General features: G+C 39.8%; 1 protein-coding gene across 1 annotated transcript; it reads right to left on the bottom strand.

Annotated features, from left to right (window-relative positions):
- Positions 1–1,362: 1,362 nt before the first annotated feature.
- Positions 1,363–20,098, bottom strand: cspg4ba (chondroitin sulfate proteoglycan 4ba). Its single transcript, XM_077601087.1, has 10 exons — positions 19,852–20,098; positions 14,248–14,411; positions 9,595–13,167; positions 9,043–9,516; positions 8,668–8,844; positions 7,061–7,259; positions 5,927–6,058; positions 5,246–5,415; positions 4,968–5,151; positions 1,363–4,876 (listed from the first exon to the last, which is right to left on the bottom strand). The coding sequence occupies exons 1-10, from the start codon at positions 19,946–19,948 to the stop codon at positions 2,817–2,819; spliced, it is 7,230 nt and encodes a 2,409-aa protein (XP_077457213.1). The 5' UTR covers positions 19,949–20,098; the 3' UTR covers positions 1,363–2,816.
- Position 20,099: the final 1 nt, after the last annotated feature.

The raw sequence follows: 20,099 nt of genomic DNA on the forward strand, positions 1-20,099 counted from the left end.
GAATTTATAACTATGAATATTAATAAAGTAAAAACAATCATTAATGATAATAATAAATAATTGCTAATATTCAAGTTTTTTAAATAACCAAAAATGGTTACTTGCCCAGCAAAGGTTTACCGTATTTACTAAAAATATAAGCTGTACCCCCCCCCTAAAAGCCACACCCTTAAAATTGCCTTAAAATTGTTGAATTTTCCAATTTTTCGCGTATAAGCCGCCCCTAGTTCACAATTTTCACCTCCATATTCATGTTTTTAATAGGGGTACAAATGTGTTACTTTGAAGGGAAAATCTTAAGAAAATCATCGCACGTGGTATTTCTGAGATACTGTATGAATCAAAAGCACATTATTAGGGGGTCAATATCATAAGGAAGTTAATATGACTATCTTTGTAAATGCAAAATATCAAATTATTCAATTTGAAAAAAAGAAATAAGTATATCTTGATGAGAACCTGATGCTTTTTAATGACAGAAATTGCAATTTTCTTACCAAAAGTTTAAGATGTTGTGGCGGCCAAATTGCTTCTAATGTCAATTTTTTTCAAGGTTTTAAATTACTGTAGTGTACACCAAGTCTCTGGGTGCAATAATAGCATGATGATAGCAATAATATGGTAATCTTTCTTTTACGAGCACCAGCCTAGCCTGATAGAGCAGGGTTTATACCAACATGAACACACACTACTACAAGTCATCTATTTTCAATCGAAGCCAGCCCTGACGTTAAGGAAGAGCAAAACATAAACAACATGGAACCTATTGGCTACATTAACAGTGCTTGGAACTTGCGCCAACCTCCACACTGACATGCTACATTCTGTAAGCCTCTGCAGTATTTTACATGCCTTGATTGGCTCTAAAGAGCTTCTAATGGTGTATTTAAGAGGGCGAAGAAAGAGAGGTCTCTAAAGAAACCCAATGGAGCATGCGTGGAAGTTCAATAAAGCAACGGTGTTAAACCTCATTAAAGTCAGAGAGGGAAAGCACTTTACAATGCCTTGTCTTGGAGAGTGCCTGCAATTACCAACCGTTAAATTATGGTGCCTTTAAAGTCCAGAGCTGGCAGCAGACAGCCAGGTAGAATGTGCAAAACGAGGTGCCGAAAAGCCGTAATGAGTCACCTGAAACCCGTTCAACTCCATGCAGGAAACTGCAAAAAAAAAACAACTCAGAGAGACAAAACAGCAGTTAAAAAGGCATACAGTTATGTTGTATTTGTGACATGTACTAGAGGAAATAATAAGAGACACTTAATAGTAATAAACATGAGTATCATGATTTTTCTAGAGGTCCCTAAGTCCTGAAAGTTGAAAGAATTAAGGAAGATAAATTAAAGGTCAGGTTGAAGAGACAAATCATTTTGAGTAGTTTAATAAAAACATTGTAAGCGTATAAATACAATTTTACATTATGTTGGTTACATCATTGAGATTAAAATACACAAGATTCTAATCAGTCATGAATTAATAACATGTTTCCAGTGGTTTTTCAGTGACTTCCTTTGACAGCAGCTTTTCTTTTAATTCAACAATTACTAACATAAAATTCACTCTAAAATCATTTTCTGAGTATAGTGGAACTCTCAATGGATTGATGACAACAATAATTAACGAGGCATTCCCATCAGATTTACAGAGTGAACAATATGCAGTGTTCGCTTCTAAGATTGCATTTCTTATTTTTGCATGCTAGTGGTAAAACATTATTCAGGAAAATATTCCTATTAAATGTGCAGTCTTGACTTTTTAATCAGTGATCAGGGCTTTAAACTTTCTTTTTGTAACAGGCTAGATGAAATTACAAAATAAAAGAATTTAAAAAAAAACCTGAGTACTTACATCAACGTCAGAAAATCCTATTATTCAAGCATCAAACATACTTTGCTGTTTATTGCCAGTGAAATCTGTTCAGTACCTTAAGTGATTGAAACGCACCCCCTGGTGGTCCTTATGTTTCAATACCATTGACGGCAATAGACAGCCAATCCAGTTTTGGCGATTCAAGGATTCTGCCCAAATGCAATGAAGTACATTTAGTAATAACCCAATAGATTAATCGAAGTATATCCATGTCACCATGTTGTTGCTGTCTTCGAGCAAAATGCAGGTCTAATGAGGTACAATGGAAGATTTGCCCCACAGTTCACCATGTTTCGTTTTAATCTCAGTGTTGACCTTACACGGGTGTCAAACTCATCTTTCCCGTGGACCAAATCATAGTTAAGGTTTCGCTTAGAGGAGTGTTATGTCTGTCATCTGGGGCTGCAATCAACAACTATTCGATTAGCAGAAAATGGACGGCTTTTTAAATAGTTGATCCATTAGGGACGTTGTTGGCTTCCACATTGTTCGAATTCTTTTTTTGAGCTTCTTAATAGCAGAACAATTTTTTAAATGTTCCTTTTTGTTCAAAACTATAGTTTATATTTGATATATTACAAGTATTCTTTTATTTATTGATTATTTTTTGTTTTTCAATTACAATAAAAAAGTAAATATTCTCCTTTGTTCAATATTATTTTTTAACACTTGCTTTTTTTGCAGTCTTTGATCATTCATTGAAGAATACAGAAATATCATTTGCATTTTTTTTCAAGACGGACATGATTTACTTTTCACAGGTCACACAAAATGGTGTGGGACATCGGGTCTGGCCCCCAGGTTTGACACCTATGGCCCAAGAGATCAAAACCAGTGCCACTACTTTCACATACTCATAAACAATCTTGTGCAGGTGTAGAGCTCTTGGTTGCTTCTGAAGCTTCAACCTTTCAACACGTTTTGGACATTTCTCTCCAATAGTTTTGAGTTCAAACCCAATACTGATTCCTCTGAAGAGAAGGAGTGGGAGTTTGGATCATCCGCAGGGAGGGGGTTGGAGAATCACTACTCCAAGAGCTTACAAGAATGTTAGAATCAACGGTGTTGTAATTGTACGACCATTGATTCCGTACCAGTAAGTGACTGAGAGCGGGGCTGCCTGTGCTGATGGGGTTTAACGGGGTGACGGTGACCGTGGGAACGGTGGTGCTCCTCTGGGTCTGACCCCCGTATGATTGGGCGTTGGGAAGACCGGAAGAAGGTTCGTCCTTCGGCCTATCAATCCGCTGCTTCCGTCGCCGGTGGTGTCGAAGGAAAACAACAAGCACCACAAAAATGATCACAAGGAACAGCAAGGCAAGCAGTGGTAAGATAACCAGAAGTGGGCTGGAGCTTTTTTGCGGGTAGGATTCCACACGAACGGGGGTGTTCATAAAGGGAAAATAATCGGTTCCTGTTGTTGGTTTGCCAAGGGTTGTGCCGAAAATGCTTGTTCTGTTGGACTTCCCCCAGCGGTTGCGTCCTTTGAACCGTTGTTGGTTTTTGCTTGGCTGCTGCGTGTAAACAACAGCTGTGGAACGTTCTGGTGAATAGTGTCTGTTTCCTAGAGTCTGGATTGTTGTCTGAGAAGATGATGTATCTACCCTGGGATTTTTTGTGGTTGGAGCAGCCGCAAGATCATACGGCACAATAGTGAAATGAAACGCCGCTCTAGCCGGTTGGATGTTATCAGCTTTTAGTAAAAATACCAGTGAGTCGTTCAATTCTTGAACTCCTGTCATGTTGGCATTTAACTCCAAGGCTAATTTCTCTTGTATAACATCCTGGAACGTGAAAGACTCCACTGTCTCGGATTTTCGCCACTTTTTAGCCTTTGGCCGAACCACATTCCCGTAAATGGGGTGTGAGACAATTTCAAATACAGGGTCACAACTACAAATATCAGCTAATTTCGAAGCATCAAGGAATGCAGAATTCAATTTTACAGAAACTCCACTGGATACCTTCACACTTTTGCCAAATTGGATGAGAGGAAAGACGGTAATGTTTAGCAGTTGCCCCTTTAGATCGGCCTCAGAAGTGAAGGCTGTGAATTCGAAACTGTCTTCCGGAGACGAAAGATTGGTCATGTGATAAACTACACGTCCCCGCTGTACATCTTCTTGATCAAACTGCGACGCCTCTCGGTTGTCGATTAAGACTTTTCCAAATTTTGGAAGTCTTGTAATTTGGAAGTGAATTGTGGTGTTCCTGCCATTTGCCTTGGCAGCAAGGTTGTCTTGATTTAGCCAAACTGCAGTGCTGCCTTGCTCAAGTATCAATCCTGTGTGGTTAAGAAGAGAGATGGTGAACTTTGTCACATCCAGATTAAAAAGTTTGTAAATTGGCTTATGCTGACCATCCGTGACACTAAAGTAAAACACGCCTGAGGTAGGGCTACCATCATGGATGAAATGAACACTTCCATTATTTATCTGCGCTTGGGTGAAGGTGCTAATCGACTCATTCAGTCTTGAATCGAGTGCAAGGTAACCATTGTTCGGCTTGCTAATCACAGAGAAGACAATATCATCAGGTGGATTGTCCAAGTCCTCTACTTTGAGGTTCTCCGTCTTAATGGCTACAGTATCTCCTTGCACCACGGTCAGACTCGGTGCTTTAGTCTTTAAGACAGGTGGTTGATCGTTCACGGGAGTGACTGTAATGTTGAAAGAATCCTCAACAACATCAATGTCATCTAACGGCCTTTGAGCCGTTTGGCCCTTCGGGTTTAACCATGCGCTGAAGTCAAACGAATCACGTGTTGTTTCAGAGTTGTCGTGTTTGTATGTGATTCCATATTTGTTGACGATAAATTGTGAGAAATTGGGTTTCTCCTTGGTGAGGTTTCTTTCACCAACCACAATGACGCCGTGTCGTGGCAGTGACGTCACCTGAAACCAGACCTCATTGGTGCTTCGCTGAGGCAATGGCAACTTAGACATCAGGTTAGTTGCATCAAGCTTGGACTTGTCAATAAGAACGCTTTCTCCTTCTGTCACTTCAGCACCTAACACAAAACATATATATTTTAACAGAAAATACTCGCAAAGTGAAACATTGTATTTTACATTCCACAGAAGACAGTGTTGTTAACAGACCTGTGTTAGCCAAAAGGACTGTTCTCTGTTCAGGTCCCGTATTTTCATATGAGATATCAATTTTGAAGGTCTGACTTTCCAGAGACGAAGGGGGTGAGGCAACAGAGAAGGTCAATGTGTCCATGGCCTCCCAACCCAATGACTCAATAGGGGCTTGGATGTACAGGACCTCTTTACGATTCACCTGATGTAAAATCACAAGAAATGAATCCCAGTCTTAATTTGTCTTAATTTCGGAGACCGATGACCATCGAAACAAAAGATTGCTGTTTACTCACCATATCTTGCGTGAATGAAGATATATCAACTGAAGAGTTTTCAGACTTCCTCACCAGGCGCCCCATTTTAGGATGTCGGATTACACTGAATGTAATTGTGCGGTTAGAGGTACCACTGACATCATTGGTCACTACTTGCAATTCCTCATTCGTAATTGCCGTTGAAGACCCTGAACAAAAACATTTTTTAATTATTTATTTTTTATTATGGAACATTTGTTGTCCGGTGCAATTTACTAGCTGGACTTAAATCTTATGCTTTTGCGTCAAGGCATTTTTCTTTTGTATTTGAAATGATAGTAGACGCGTCTGTCTTGGGGATGGTGCAGACACTTCTTGGAAACTTTGCTAAGCCATATGCAGCCAAATAATGAGGAGAGGATTTACCCAAAACCAACCCGAGACAGTGGAGCAGTGTCAGCAATATAAAAGCACATGTAGACGATGCAAACGGCTTCAAGTACCGACTCTGCAAAGTTTTGCAGTGTACCAACTAGCAAAGTTAGTATTCTATTTTTATGGCAACTGTATAAAAATAGTATCATCATCAAGAGTGCAATTGATGGTGATAAACCTCCATTTTTTTTAAAGGGGGCCAAGTTTGGCAGCGGGTTTGTCATCATCAATGGCAGCGAATATTTTACAAGATGAACCAAAAGATTACTTTAAGGTTTGTTTTACCTGGAAAGACTTTAAGGGGGCGGTTTTTCACCAATTTGAGGACCAAGGCTCTGGCAGTGATACTGAAGATTTGCCTGGGAGTAAAATTCACACCATCGTTGACTTGGAAGTTTAAGCCTCCAGACATGGCACCTGCACGTTTGAGCAAAACAATATAAATGGATAACTTACTTTCTTTTCCCGGTGGTTTTACCTGCTATTGTTCAATAAACTTACAGGTGGCAAAAAAATGGCTCCGCCACCCAGCTCAGCGCCGAAGAAGAAGCGAAATTTCACCATAACGACAACATCTTGCCTGTTTTGTTCGGACTGGATTTCACATCACGAAAACACCTCTTGGAGGGAGACTACGCCAAGCCTGTTCCAGCTTTATTTATTTGTAAGCGTCCTATGCAATCTAAGGCATTCAATGAGCCCAAGAAAAACTGAATCATGACAGTGACCGCGAAATTTGAGAGATTACTGTACTGCACTGATAATCATTTAATATGGCTATAATATCTATAATAAAAAATGGTAGAAATGCTGAAGGTGGGCAATAAGTGTGTCCATGTAGCACACCGTTATGGCATAAATGAACTACCATGTGTTACATCAAGAAAGAAGAAGCGAACATTCGGAAAACGGCAATCTTATTCAAAAGACACCAGGCGAGTGGTAACAACTGAGAATAAAAACATTTCAGATTGAGAATGTCCTATCAGTTAGGATCTCAAACTGCTATATAAGCCCATGGATAAGACCGTGAAGCTGCCTTGGTTGGTAGCCACTGACACCTTCTCAGACATGACAGCGGAAGACGTCAACACACACTGCTGGAGAGCCACTCAAGCAGTGTGCTGCAGTGTGTTATTGCGCCATGTCTCTTCTACATTATCCACGAAATTTGAGGGATTACTGTTCTGCACTGATAATCATTTAATATGGCTATAAAGTTTAGACAGCTTTGTTCAAATTGGGGGAAAAACATTTGAATGTGCTTTTCCCCCCTCCTCAATACATTTATGAGATATCGGCAGTTCCTCAAAATCCAGCCTCGCATAAGAAAATGTATCAATTAGCTCAACATCAACAGCACCTGCTAGTGGGAGAGCAGGAGAAACAACTTCCTGCTGTTTGCCAAATTTATCTTACCTTTGTGCACAAACAGTAGCTGTCCCTGGTCTATGTGCGCCTGGGTGAAGTTGAGAACTGCTTTCATGGGGGCACTCTTGAGGGCCAAGTGACCATTGCTGGGAGGGGTCACCATGAAGTAAAGTTCCTCCGGCGGGGTGTCGAGGTCCTGCGCCCTCAAGTCTCCCAGGCCGATCTCTGTCACTGATGACACCCAAACCTGGCAGATAATAAGAATAAATTCATTTTCATTATGATTTACTGCCGGGGTCTGTATGATATGAACCGATTAACTAGATCACAATACAGCTACAATTTCAGAAACGTGACTTTAATATTACATCGCTGGAGGCCAGTGGAAGCAGCTGTGCCCTTTACTGCTACACACAATGGATGCAAAATGCTGTGGATGTTCAACTCTTAGGCTAGTCTTTTTTTAAATCTCCTTTAGCCTTTTTCCAAGCTATATCATCCAATGAAGCAGAACGGCTTTATAAAAAAGAAAAGAAAAAGGTAGCAGAAAGAATGAAAGATAATGGAATTCCAGAAGCCTCATGTTGATACACAATTGGAATTCCTGGGCAAAACTAGTCAGTTGTGCACAGACTTGACAATAAAGGATGAGGTCCTACTCGCCGTGCCAAAGCAGTTATTGCGTAATCCCGCCACCAAGACAGGTCGTAATTACCACAGACGGTGAGGAACTATGACAGCACTTTGATTTTTTTTATTTCCAGTGTGTCAGTTCCGACTCGGTAGAGTTTGCAAGAGACGTGCAGTGCGAGAAATGGATGTCACCTTGTTCTAAATAAAGGTGAAGACTCATCTCACCATTCTAGGAAATAAAGTCATAAGAACTTGTATTGTTTCATTCTCTGCTCTGGTTTTCATGACTAAGTGAAGATAGTAGTCTTCAAATTACAGGTCTGGACTGGAGATTATAAAGTGTTAAAATTACAAGCTCGCTTGCTCTGTGTGTAAATTGCTCTTCTATGAACACGCACAGGGTCTTTTTCAATTAGCACCTTCAGGGTAAGCCACCGAAATGGGACTCTCACACTTCCCATCAGCACCATCACAGACACCCTCCATATATGCATGCTAATCAGCGTCCCTCCGGAGGGAATGACAAGGGCTGTGAAAACTCCCCCACTTAGCAGCAAGATCGGTCTACACTCTACAGTGTTTCCTGGTTTCCTCTCATACTCCAAAAGCATGCATGGTAGGCTTTTAATTGCCCCTACGTATGAGTATGAGCGTGAATGGTTGTCCGTCTCCTCGTGCCCCTCGATTGTCTGACCACCAATTCCACCACCTTGTGCACGAAGTCGGCTGGGAGGATAAGCAGTTCACAAAATGAATGAATGTTTGAACAATACTAATTGCTTGGCGCAATACCCAGAGAAATTCACATTGAGTAATGATGTGACATGAAGTCCAAGAGAGCCACCTTGTGGAAAACATCTCAAACTAAACTTGGTACTGCAATAGCCAGATTTTGCAGGCTATATGGACTTTTCTTCATTATAACAAACACATCTCTCTTGAAACAGTGAACCGCTATTTGTTAGTCTGGTGCAAGACAAAATTAAGTTTGAATAGCTTTGAAAGCAGCCGTATCAACTCACCCTGAGGACCCTGTTGGCAGTAATAACAGGGAGCTCGTCGTTGACTGCCTTGACATGAATGAACACTGTGCAAGTATCACTTTGTTTCCTTAGGCTTGTGTCATTAGCAACCAGTGTAAAGTTGTCTTCCAAGGTTTCGCTGCTGTCATGGACGTAGTAGATGAATTCATGCTCCACCTGGTATGTCAAGAAATAATTAGAATGAATCTTAATGGAATACAGAAAAGATATATCGTAAAATTATGTGAAGAAAGTCAATGAAAGTTTAAGTTAATTATATCACAGTAAACCGTTCCATTCTTAGACAGCGGACCCTTACTCAAGTCAATCAAAATCCGATTTGTCAAGCTCCAATTTAACTTTGGAGTATCGTACCTGCCTTCTGGTGAAAGATGTCAAGGGCACTCTGGGGTGTTGGGAGTGCTCGATGTGTCCATGAAATGGGGGCTGAGTCACATTAAACAGGAAGTTGATTCCTGTGAAGTGTTGATTTTTTACTTCTAGTATTTCCATTGTCAGAGCTTTGTAGCCGCCCTCATCCACTGTGAAATTGGACACCTGAAGAGGGATGAGGCGGGGTATGATATCAACCAATATGCTAATGTCGCCGACGTTGGTGACTCCATTGGTGGCTTCCAGGATGAAGGTGTCGTTGATTTTGTTGGGCTCCACCTGCACATACTGGATGATTCCGCTGTTAACATCCTTCTGGGTAAACGTCTTGATAGGAGACACCTCTCTTCCGATGTAGCGCTCGTCCTCTTCCACAAAATGTCGTAGAAAGCCATGGTAGGGCCCGGCCTTGACTGTGAACAGAATCTCGGACGGCACATTGTCTTCATGCGTGACCTGCGTGTCAATTGGAAGACATAATATTCATTTTACGGTTTAAATTAAGTAAAAACCTGTAATGTTTATAACACTTACTTCAAGTTTCGTCTCATCAATCTTGATTGTTTTTCCTTCCTCTACCAGAAGATTGTTGTGGTGCTGCAAAATGGGTGGCCTCTGATGACTTTCCAGGTAAACTTTCACATTGATCCTTGCTAAAAGGTTGATGTCTTTAACCGTTACTGTCAAGTTGAAATGGTCTGACAACTGTTTGCTGTCATCGTGTCGATAAAAGATTAATCCGTTCTTGAGGTCCGATAGAGTGAAAGACTTCACCACCATTTCGTCCAGGTAAAGTTTCCCGTGCTTAGGAGTTCCATTCAACTTGATTGTGACTTCTTCGTCATCTCGAACATCCAGATTATATCGGACAGTAAAATTGCTTGTGGAAAAGGAAACTGACTGTCCCTTCTGCACCAGTAAACCAGTATTGTTGGCAATTTTCAAGAAAGGTTCCTGTGCATTAATATCTAGAAGGCTTGATACAAAGTTTTTGCCATCTGACACAAAAAGCACAAATCTGCCTACACTTGCACCTTTGTGAATAAACAACACTTTTTTTTCTTCTAAATCCTTCTGGCGAAACTCAAATAGACGATGACTAGTGTCATTCCGCAGCACCAGATCTCCCATGGGGATTCCACGACGGATATACATCAATTGGCTGTCATCAAAATCTGAATCTGGGTCATGGTAACGCAAATCATCAAGCGTGAGCAATCTCTGTCCCTCTCGAACTACATGGAAAACTTTGTCAATTACTCGTATTGGTTTTTGGTCATTGAGAAGTTGAATAGATATGTTGAATGTTCCTTCCTTGGGACCAATTTCATCATCTGCAATGAAGGATTTGAAATCTCTGGTAGTAGACACAATAAAAGTGAATTCATCCTGAATCGTTTCACTATCATCATGCGTGTACAGTATTCGGTCCTCTAAGAGATCTTGGTTGCTGAAGGTTAAGATGTTGTTATAACTTGAGTTTGAATTTGACTGGGTGATGCGAGCAAGTTTTCCATGTTTAGGACTGCTTATTACAGTGTAGTACATATCTTGTGTAAGCAATGTTTCTGCAAACAGTTCATTTTTGGTGATCAGTTTACTTTCCCCCTCTTGAAGAAACAGTCCAGCAATCCTGATGAAAACATTGTTCACATCAGCTTTAATTGCAAACTGGAAATCATAGTTCTGGGACTGAGCATGTTTGGAAAACAAAAGAAACTTGAATCTATCATGTGTGTCTTCATGAGGCCGGTCAACTAATTCATAGTGCACCTTTTTATCTGTGACATCTCTTTGACTAAAGGTTGAGTTCTTTGTCAAAACAGTAGTATCCAACAGCAGTTTTCCTTTTTTTGGTGTGGTGAGAACCCTAAAATAAAGATCCTCCTCAGGAACAATCAGACCCTCTGCTGCAGCAAAGAGATGCTCTGAATCAAGTGTTACTTTCCTAACTTTATCCAAGTGTATAATGACATTCCTCACCAAATTATACTGCACCCATTTCACAGAAATCGGGAAAAGTACATCTGTGGTTGCCCTTGCAGCCACATGAACTTTACATTTGAAGTAATCGGTAGCAGTGGATGTCTGTATCTCGTGGTATGTGCTTACATACCTCAGTCGTCCTTTTTCTAGAAGCCTCTGGGAAAATGAGTCAATGGGTCTCCATTCACCACTGGAGTGAAGTCTCTGAAGCTCTCCATACTGAGGTGATTCGATGACATCATAACGGATGTCAATCACTTGTTTTACAGCGTTAGTTTCCACTGACAATTGTTGTGAACCAATTACAGCTATCTCTCCTTGACTAATATTCAGACCTGTATTGTTGGCAATTTTATACTCGAGCTCTACGGCCATTACCCTTAAAACAACAGTGTTGCTAACCTTCTCCCCATCACTTACTCGAAGCACTATCCTTGAATTTTTAACACCTGTGTGAACATAATACACTCTCATTTCTTGCAGGTCCGAGTGAGAGAATGAGGTCACTGCCATCCCTGGGTCCTTCTCAATTTCCAAATAGCCTGCGTCTGAATTTAGGTTCCCAAGAACAGTAAAAACAAGATTGCTATAGTTGCTGTCAATGTCTGTAGCTTTCAGAACATCTGAAGTGAGGCGTTTTTTGGAGTTTTCCAACAGGACAAAAAGATTTCCCTCAGGTAGACTCAATTCAGGGGCATCATTGGTGGGTGATACTGTAATGTTGAATCGATAGAATATGTTAGCCTTGAGATAGTATGGAACTTCTTTTCGACTGCTGGAATATATCGAAAACATGAAGAAGTCATCTGGATCTTCGGAACCTCCGTGGATATACATTACTCGTTCATGCCAAAGGTCTAACATGCTGAAGGTATTCTGAGGTTGGTCCTGATCCACATCAAGCCTGATTTGACCATGCATCGGCTGATCTTGAATTTGAAATACGATCTGAGACTGACGAATTCCAAGCATCTTGAAATCCAAGAGTATCTTAATGTGTTTGGCATCAAGAGACGCCCGGCCTCCTTCTTCAACCATAAGGGGTTTTAACCGCACAAAATTAAGGCCATATCTTCGGTCCAAACCCCTTGCAAGAGTTGACACATCCGGGGATGGTGTTGGCGTCACTAAGAAAAACAGGGATTCCGGGGCATTTGTTGGACTCGTGGTGGTAAGTGGCAGTGGTTCTTTCTCAGGTTCACAGCCAACAGAGATATCCTTAGTGACAATTGCATTAGCAAGCCCCACCTTCTTTCCATTCACTTCAATATTCTTCATACATCCTCTGAAAGAGCCTCCACGCATTCGTTTTCCCGACAAAGACATCAACCCAGCCTTTCTGACTTCTAATCTGGTGCTGTCATCGACTCCTCCTATAAAAGCATTGCCTTTAAACTGCAGTCCCTTGGAATGAGCGCCGGTGCTACTTTTCACCATTTCTCCATCAACTGTCAGCTCAAGCGTTTTAGAATTCAAGCACATTTTGATAACATGCCATTTCCTGTCATTGATAAACGTAAGTGAATCTAGTTCCACTTTGCTACTGCCTTTTCCGACAATAGCCACGAGCAAGCCATCTTGAATCTCTAATGCCACAAAGTCTCCCTCCTTGGCAGAATAATACAGGACTATACCCTCGCTAGCTGAAGTATGCATAGCACATTCGAACACAGTTTCTTGTTGACCATTCAAGAGAGGAAGAGAAATGTAGGCCTTGGAGCTAAAGAAGCTAACGGGGTCCCCTTCAGCGGCAAAAAACTGGGGACTACAACCTAGCGACACTTCATGAACAATCTTGAATCCAGTGTAGGGCCTCAACGATAACAGCAAATCGTGTTCATTGAAGACGACATCCTCCATGCAGCCTCGAAAGTTAATCTGGTCTCTGGGGAGGTAAAGTCTGTCAAGGCCACCTGAACCTCCCACGTAAATACCATCTAGGATGTTGAGAACATGATGAGAGCCAGGGATCCGAGCACTTGTGTGGGAGTTTTTGTCTACTGTAAGAGTAACGTTGCGCTGAGAATGCGTGATATCCACTGAATGCCAGGCAAGGTCATTGAGTTGCGTGACTCTCTCGGATTGTAATAGTTGCTCCCCAGATCCCAAGTCCAGTTTCAGCTGGAAAAATAAAGACAAACCATGTTACAAGTCACACATTGCATGTCACCTATTGGTGGAATTTGTCTGAGATCCTAAGCAGGAAGAGCACGATTATCTCTTTGCCTTGAGCCATACCCTGAGTACATCATGTCACCTTCTCAAACTAATTCTGATGACAAGCTTGTCAAGGCTTGCTGCTGAGTCCCTGTTAATCGCGCACAGGCTTCTGAAAGAGAGATGCTCAAGCCTGACTCACAATTGTTCACTTGTGCCAGTGAACACAATTATTTGGTGTCCTGAGCCTGTTGAAAGAAGTCGCGGCTGAGAGGACACTCATGATCACAGAAGTACGGCAATAAAACAACCACTTGAGTTTGACAACAAACCATAAAATACATTGTTTGGGAATGTTCCTTCGCAGATTTCCTTTTGCTCATCGCGATTTTTCCTTTGTCCAAAATAATTAAACAAAAGGCGGGAGATAAAACCTAAACCTACTGCGGGTTTGGAGGACTGGTTTTGATAGCCATGCTGTATTCAAATTTAATTTGTTACCAGTCAGATAGGTAAAACTCTTATCTTCTTCTGAATCTTTCCTTAAATAGAAACAGTGCTAAATATACTTCACACTAGCATGTCAGACCATACATTGTTACGTGTTATTTTTAATCTTGCTTCATACCAGAGGCCGCTGTTAAGCATAGTCATTGTAAAACATGTCTATGGTTTATTTATAGGGTATAGTAATTATTTTAAAGATTTTCTAGTTATCGGCGGAGCAAGGTTGGCATTTGGAACTGAATTATAGGTGATATTGTGTATCACAATTAATGCAAAAAAAAAACATCAGAGAACCCTCAGAATGTGCAGCTGTGACATGAAGGGAGTGGTATGGCGCTGGCACTGAGCTGACATCACGCAGACTTGTCCACTTGCGTTACCGGGTCAAGAGACTGACACTGTCAACGGAGCTGGAGTCATCGCTTGGGGTCAGTCAGAGATGTGTAAGCACGACTTTTAGTAGGCATGCATGTGTGTGCTCATGCAATGCATGCTTGAGTACATATGCTCATGCATGGGGGCCATGGATGTACCCACCTGCAGGCGACCAGCATTGAGTTCCAGCAGAAAGTAGGCGCTCTGGCTGCCGGCGAGAAACAGCAGGCCATTGGTACTAGAAGTTCGGAAGCGGACACGGAGTTTATTATGGTCGGACGACTCTGTTGCCTTCAGCTGTACAAAGCCATCGCCGTAAAAGGACGCTGGAAAAAATGGTGGAAAGGACAGAGAACACAAAATAAACTCAATGTGTATTTTTCACTAGTGACTTCTATTGATCTATTTCTCAAAAATTAATTCAATTCATTGTGTCTCAATAAGAAGAGAATAAAACAACCATTTATACAGAAAATCAAGCACAAAGTATCATCTTCATATAGTACATAGTTGACATTTAGATATAAAAGCAGCAGGCTAATTAGCATTCTACTTGATCTTACAAGAATGCGCACACAGAGAGTATAGCATTTCTTCCCAGAGGGTCTAACCTTAACCTTAACCTTTTCCAAAACTTTTGCCGGAAAATATTTAACAGAATGCAAAGTTGCTTTTTATGCACAAAATGGAACCATGCTGACATTGTAAACCGCTACGTCATAAATATGCTTTACTTTGCATCTCTGTTGGACCAACTGTATTTTTTGGGGGTATAAATCATTCACACTTTGTACAACAGAAGCACAGTCATATGCTGAAGTGATTTATTGTTGCCTTTATATAGAAACTCCAGCTTGGAAAATAAGATTGGTTGAATGCAGCAGGTATTTGATTTTAATGCGACAAGAGCAGTGTCCGGATGAGGCAGGCACGTTTGGACTTGTTCTTCCCTGATAGAAACCTCCAACCTGAAAACATGAAAGCTTCCGACATTCTCACATTTTGGAAGGTCACATCCCTGAGACGGCCATCAAGCAAAGAGCGATCCATCTGTTTCTTGAACCTTGCCTCCCTGCCATTTCACATCAGCCTGTAATCTAGTCTAATGTGCTCTCAAGCTGTCCAATCCAAGCATTCATGACGGGCACCAGCAGCATGCTTTTCAATCAGCTCCCACACATAGATCAAAGATCAACAGACATGTTTGCTTTTGAAGTTAGAAGATATATAATTTGTTCTTCGTAACTGATGCAAATGAAAAGATAGATTAACTAAAGGACAATCAATAATGTCTTGGGTTTTTTTTACCCCCAGAGCACATTAGTGCAGAAAACCACAGGACCATGTTAATTAACCCTACAGCCATCTCAGTCGACAGTCATTAACAGTGGATAACACTAGAATTAGCAAAATGAAACTTCAAATATATTAATTCTTCATTATTTTTTACACAAAGTGCAAAGTAAAAATACTTTGCATTCCACGTTCCACTTTAGTGCACTGTAAAAAAAAAACATCACTCAAATTCTTAAGTTTTCTTAGGTAACTTCATTCAAGTAGTGTTTTAGTAGTTATTTTTTAGTACGTATTCCCAACTATTTTGTATAAACTTGAATTTGCAGGCAACTACATTTTCTTAGTAATCATGACTTGAAATGTTGAATTCTGTGAATTTAGCCCAAGTGCTTCAAAAGAATGCACTGGCAAAAGCATAGGCAACTAGACTGTTTAGCTGCATTCTCTATATTCATTCATTCATTCTCCATATTAATTGCCAGTAGTATAGTCATTATGGTAAGGATCCCACTTGATTAACTACTTAAATATGCCCCTAAACGCAAGTCCATTAAACTTAAAATACCAAGTTCAATTTACTTATAACATATAATAAGTCGAGTTTACTTGAAATTAGTTTTGCAGCAATAGTATTTTTCGACTCACAATATTGATTGACACACCCAGCTATGTGGTATCCTCCAATTCCAGTACTGTACTGTACAGATACCATATTTCTAATAAAAAAATGTAGTATATATATTTTTTCTTTTCACACTGAATTCCTGGATTCACTCAACTGTTAAATGATTGTTATCATCTTGGTCAGACACAGCTCAAATCTTTGTCTACCATGAATATCTGTTCATTCACTGCCACACACCACAATTGGATTAGGCGTCTACAAGTGATAAGATAATTGGTGGTTGCATCTTGGTCAGAGGAATATAATTATTTTACTTGATTCATTTTCCCTGCTGATTAACGTCACACGGGTCACGGGGGGTAATGGAGCCTATGCCAGCCAACTATGTGAAACAGGCGGGGGACCCCCTGAATTGGTTAACAGCAAATAGCAGGACACAAGGAGAATGACAACCATTCACACTCACACCTAGAACCAAAATAGAGTGTTCAACAAGCTTAATGTGCATATTTTTGGGTTGTAGGAGGAAACTCAAGTTCCCGCAGAAAACCAACGGAGGCCAGGGGGGATAATTACATTATTATTTCATTTGTTTCTTATGCTAACTAGGTTGGATGATTTATTTTTGCTGGAACTATTTGCTCCACTGAGTGCTTTCACTTTTCTCCTTTATTGCTCTTATTTGTGGTGATAGTGAAATAAACATAACCTGACTGTCCTAGAATTGAACTCTCAGTCAGTCAGATGTAAGGATATTGTGTCCGTTAGGGTATGATTAAATGAAGCCATCATAAATCCACAGCAAGTGTATTCACTGTTCATCCCTCTCGGTGGATAAAATAGAAAAATCAGTGACATTTGCCCTTTTACTGTACTGACGAGGATGGACATGCACGCTCAGATGCATTTTTGCGTGATCACAATGACGTTTAATATGTCTGACTGATTGTCACGCTCGCTTAAAAACAGGTCTCCCCTCAAAATGCACTTTGCTTAGGAGAACTGCATTCTTAGAGAATGGCACAAAAGATATTGGGAATATACAAGGACTCAATTATTTTTTAAATAAATTAGAGACTTTGTATAATCTTGATTAATCGCATAGCAAATATTGGTTGCAAAATATTACTCTTTTTTAAAGGATTTTAGAGGAGGAATAAATCAAACATACATTAATTCATCTCCCATGCTGCGTATCCTCATAAGGGTTGCAGGGATTGCTGGAGCCTACCCCTGCTGAGCTTGGGCAAAAGGCAGACTACATCCTAGACTGGTCGCCAGTCAGCCGTAGGGCACATGAATCAAACAAATCCTGGAAAATGTAGATTTTCAAATGCACTGATCTTGATTAATCATATTTTAAATTTACATTTTTTTTAAGGATTCTGGTGGACAAATGAATGAAATAATATATCCTGGAAAATTAAGTAAATTTTAAAATTAAATAAATTAAATTATATTTCAGCAAAGGAATAAAACATCAAGTGATTTCTGATAAAAGTGTCAACATGATTCAATCCAAACAATAACTGTGAAACAATATTTTTTTAATCATAAAAGTACCTTCAAACAACATAACATTGTTTTTTATCAAAGAAAGAATGTGTTCAAATGCATTTTTTGAGTCTCAACTATATTTTTGCATTGAAACACTTATTTGATTGAAAAGGTCTTTTTTTATGTAAGGGAAGGTTTATTTTATTAAAAATCTATATTTGGATTGAAGCAATAATATTCTACACCCACTTTTATATGTGAAAAAAGGATGCTGGTGGCTGTTTTGGGACAAACTCAAGGACATTTAGGGAATGACGAATGAGTGAGAAGTCAACCTCTAGCAATAAAAAGAAGCATGTTCTGTCAGCTCAGCACACCAAAAAGCCTGTCTTTACTGTTAATTAAAGAGGTAAGACCAGAGCTTGTCGCTGCTTGTGTGCTTAAGTTTATACGACAAATCGGAGATGCAACTTGACTGAAGTGTCTCTTTATGTTTGTCAATTTGTCATAGCTCTAAACCAGGAACAGGCTTCTCACAGTACTCTAGTAATCTGTACGTGCACAAAGAGATGCAAACACTGTATAATGACACGCAATTTTGGTGTTGTGACATCACCTATGAAACATCTGGCCTTCAAATAAATTAAGGCAATCCCAGTGTCCTATTCCCCAATATATGTCCTCTCTGAAACTATTCCGAACAAATATATAGCTTTCCACCATCATCATAAAGCCAATTGTGTCCACTAAGGTTACTATTTTCGACAAAGTGAGTGAGTCACTGTGGAATGATTCCTGATTAACCCCACTGGCACAGTCGAGATGAGTGAAGCACATTGAATTCATGTGACACATGCCCAGGATGAAATCAAGCAGATGAGGTTAATGGATAGACACATCAGTGTTAAATACATATATAACCATAAAAATAACACACATGCACAGCCTGGTCCCTTTGGAAAAGAAGCTAAAGTCACTTGAGCGTACTATTGTCCTCCCGAGACTGTTTGTGCTTTTAACGAGACACGCATGGAATGCTACTTTTAAATATGTTTTTTTTTAAACATACTACCTGAAAAACATTCTGCTAAAAAACTTATTCATGGTCCCAAGAAAAAATAACCCTTTTTTTTAATGAAAAAGCCATCAATGACGAAGACAGTGGGGCATGCATGACATATGATTGATTAATTACCACAAACAAAAAAATACTTATTTCTTGTTCTCCTTTTATTAAATGTGTTTTTGTTATTTTTGGAATTTTTAATGTTTCAAAAAGTAAGTTTACTCTGTCTTTGAAATGATTTGTTTTATTTTTTAATTGTCCATCAAAAAAATAAATGCACATAACACTAACACTACAAAAAATGTCAAATGGGGGGGTCACAAAAATGTTTTCCCATGTTCTCCAATTGGCCCCTGAGCTGCACATAAGAGACCTTATTTTATATAAAAATATTTAAGTTACAAAAATCAAATTATGCATAACATGGTCGAAGGCAATATTGTTCCAAAGAAAAAACATCCTAAAATGGCACTTTAAATTTAGGTCTGTTCAATTTTGTTTTGAAATGGAAATAAATGCATTTTTCCAGAAATATTCGATGAAATGGAAAAATTCAGATTTATTCAGAATTTCTTTAATTAAAATGAGTCCTACCCCTAGAGTAAAAAGTGAACAATTCATCAAAAAATAGCCCAATTGCCTCAATAGATGAATTGAGAACACACAGACATTAATTCTAAACTGTTAAACCTAGTGCCCTTAATTAGCTGGGATAGGCTCCAGCACCCCCCGCGAACCTTAGGATAAACGGTTCAAAACAAGAATGAAAATTGATGTTTTGACAACACGTCAACCAACGAAGAATTTCTACGTAGAAACAATTTAATATTTAATGACTACATGCTGTTTTGTGATGGAAATCTATGCAAACGATTGGAAAATTCTGCATAATAAATATTTTGTGCAAATTAAATCATTTTAATACGGTTTTTCCATTCGATGTCATTCTGTATGAATGCACAGGTGTCCCTAATGAGATGGAGAGGAGAGCTTAATCGCCACTTTGTACAGTATTTTGAGGTTTTCACCTACTATTTTAATAATATTCCGAATTATTATTCACAAATTCCATCGAAATAACAGGTAGCAAAAGCTAACACCACTTTTGACCTTTTTTGGTATTTCTTGGTAGTGGTCGCCTGAACTAGTCCGCCCTTTTACAAATGCATTAATGTAAAAGCTAAATACAAACGAGGGTATTATACGGGTAACATTCGACATTAATACAAGTTATATGTTACTTATTTGTCGAGTAGGAGCGTTTTTAAAGCGGTAAAGTTACCTCCTGACGCTAGCTCGACCAGGAGCGAGCACCAAAGCAGTCCCCCGACCCTCAAAAGCAGCAACTTCTTCGAGACTTTTTTCCCAAAGGAGAACATCTTCCTTCGCTATGTGGACGTTTCACATGCTCGCAGGCGTCTTCGGCTCTTGTTCCGACAGTGTTGTGTCAGAGAAAGTGGCTGGCCGACCACCGAGCCCACTACTACTCGGGACTCGAGAAACTCCGCCTCGTGAGCGTGCAAGTAGTGA

Source organism: Stigmatopora argus, chromosome 5 (assembly GCF_051989625.1).
Source record: "Stigmatopora argus isolate UIUO_Sarg chromosome 5, RoL_Sarg_1.0, whole genome shotgun sequence".
Classification (NCBI taxonomy): domain Eukaryota; kingdom Metazoa; phylum Chordata; class Actinopteri; order Syngnathiformes; family Syngnathidae; genus Stigmatopora; species Stigmatopora argus.

What these genes read in the sequence shown, in the direction of transcription:
- cspg4ba (XM_077601087.1), bottom strand. Translation starts at nt 19,948, where the DNA reads ATGTTCTCCTTTGGGAAAAAAGTCTCGAAGAAGTTGCTGCTTTTGAGG. An exon ending in GGTCGAGCTAGCGTCAGGAG is followed by an intron (nt 14,412 to 19,851) that starts GTAACTTTACCG and finishes CATTTTTTCCAG; the next exon opens with CGTCCTTTTACGGCGATGGC. An exon ending in AGTCCTTTTGGCTAACACAG is followed by an intron (nt 4,877 to 4,967) that starts GTCTGTTAACAA and finishes GTTTTGTGTTAG; the next exon opens with GTGCTGAAGTGACAGAAGGA.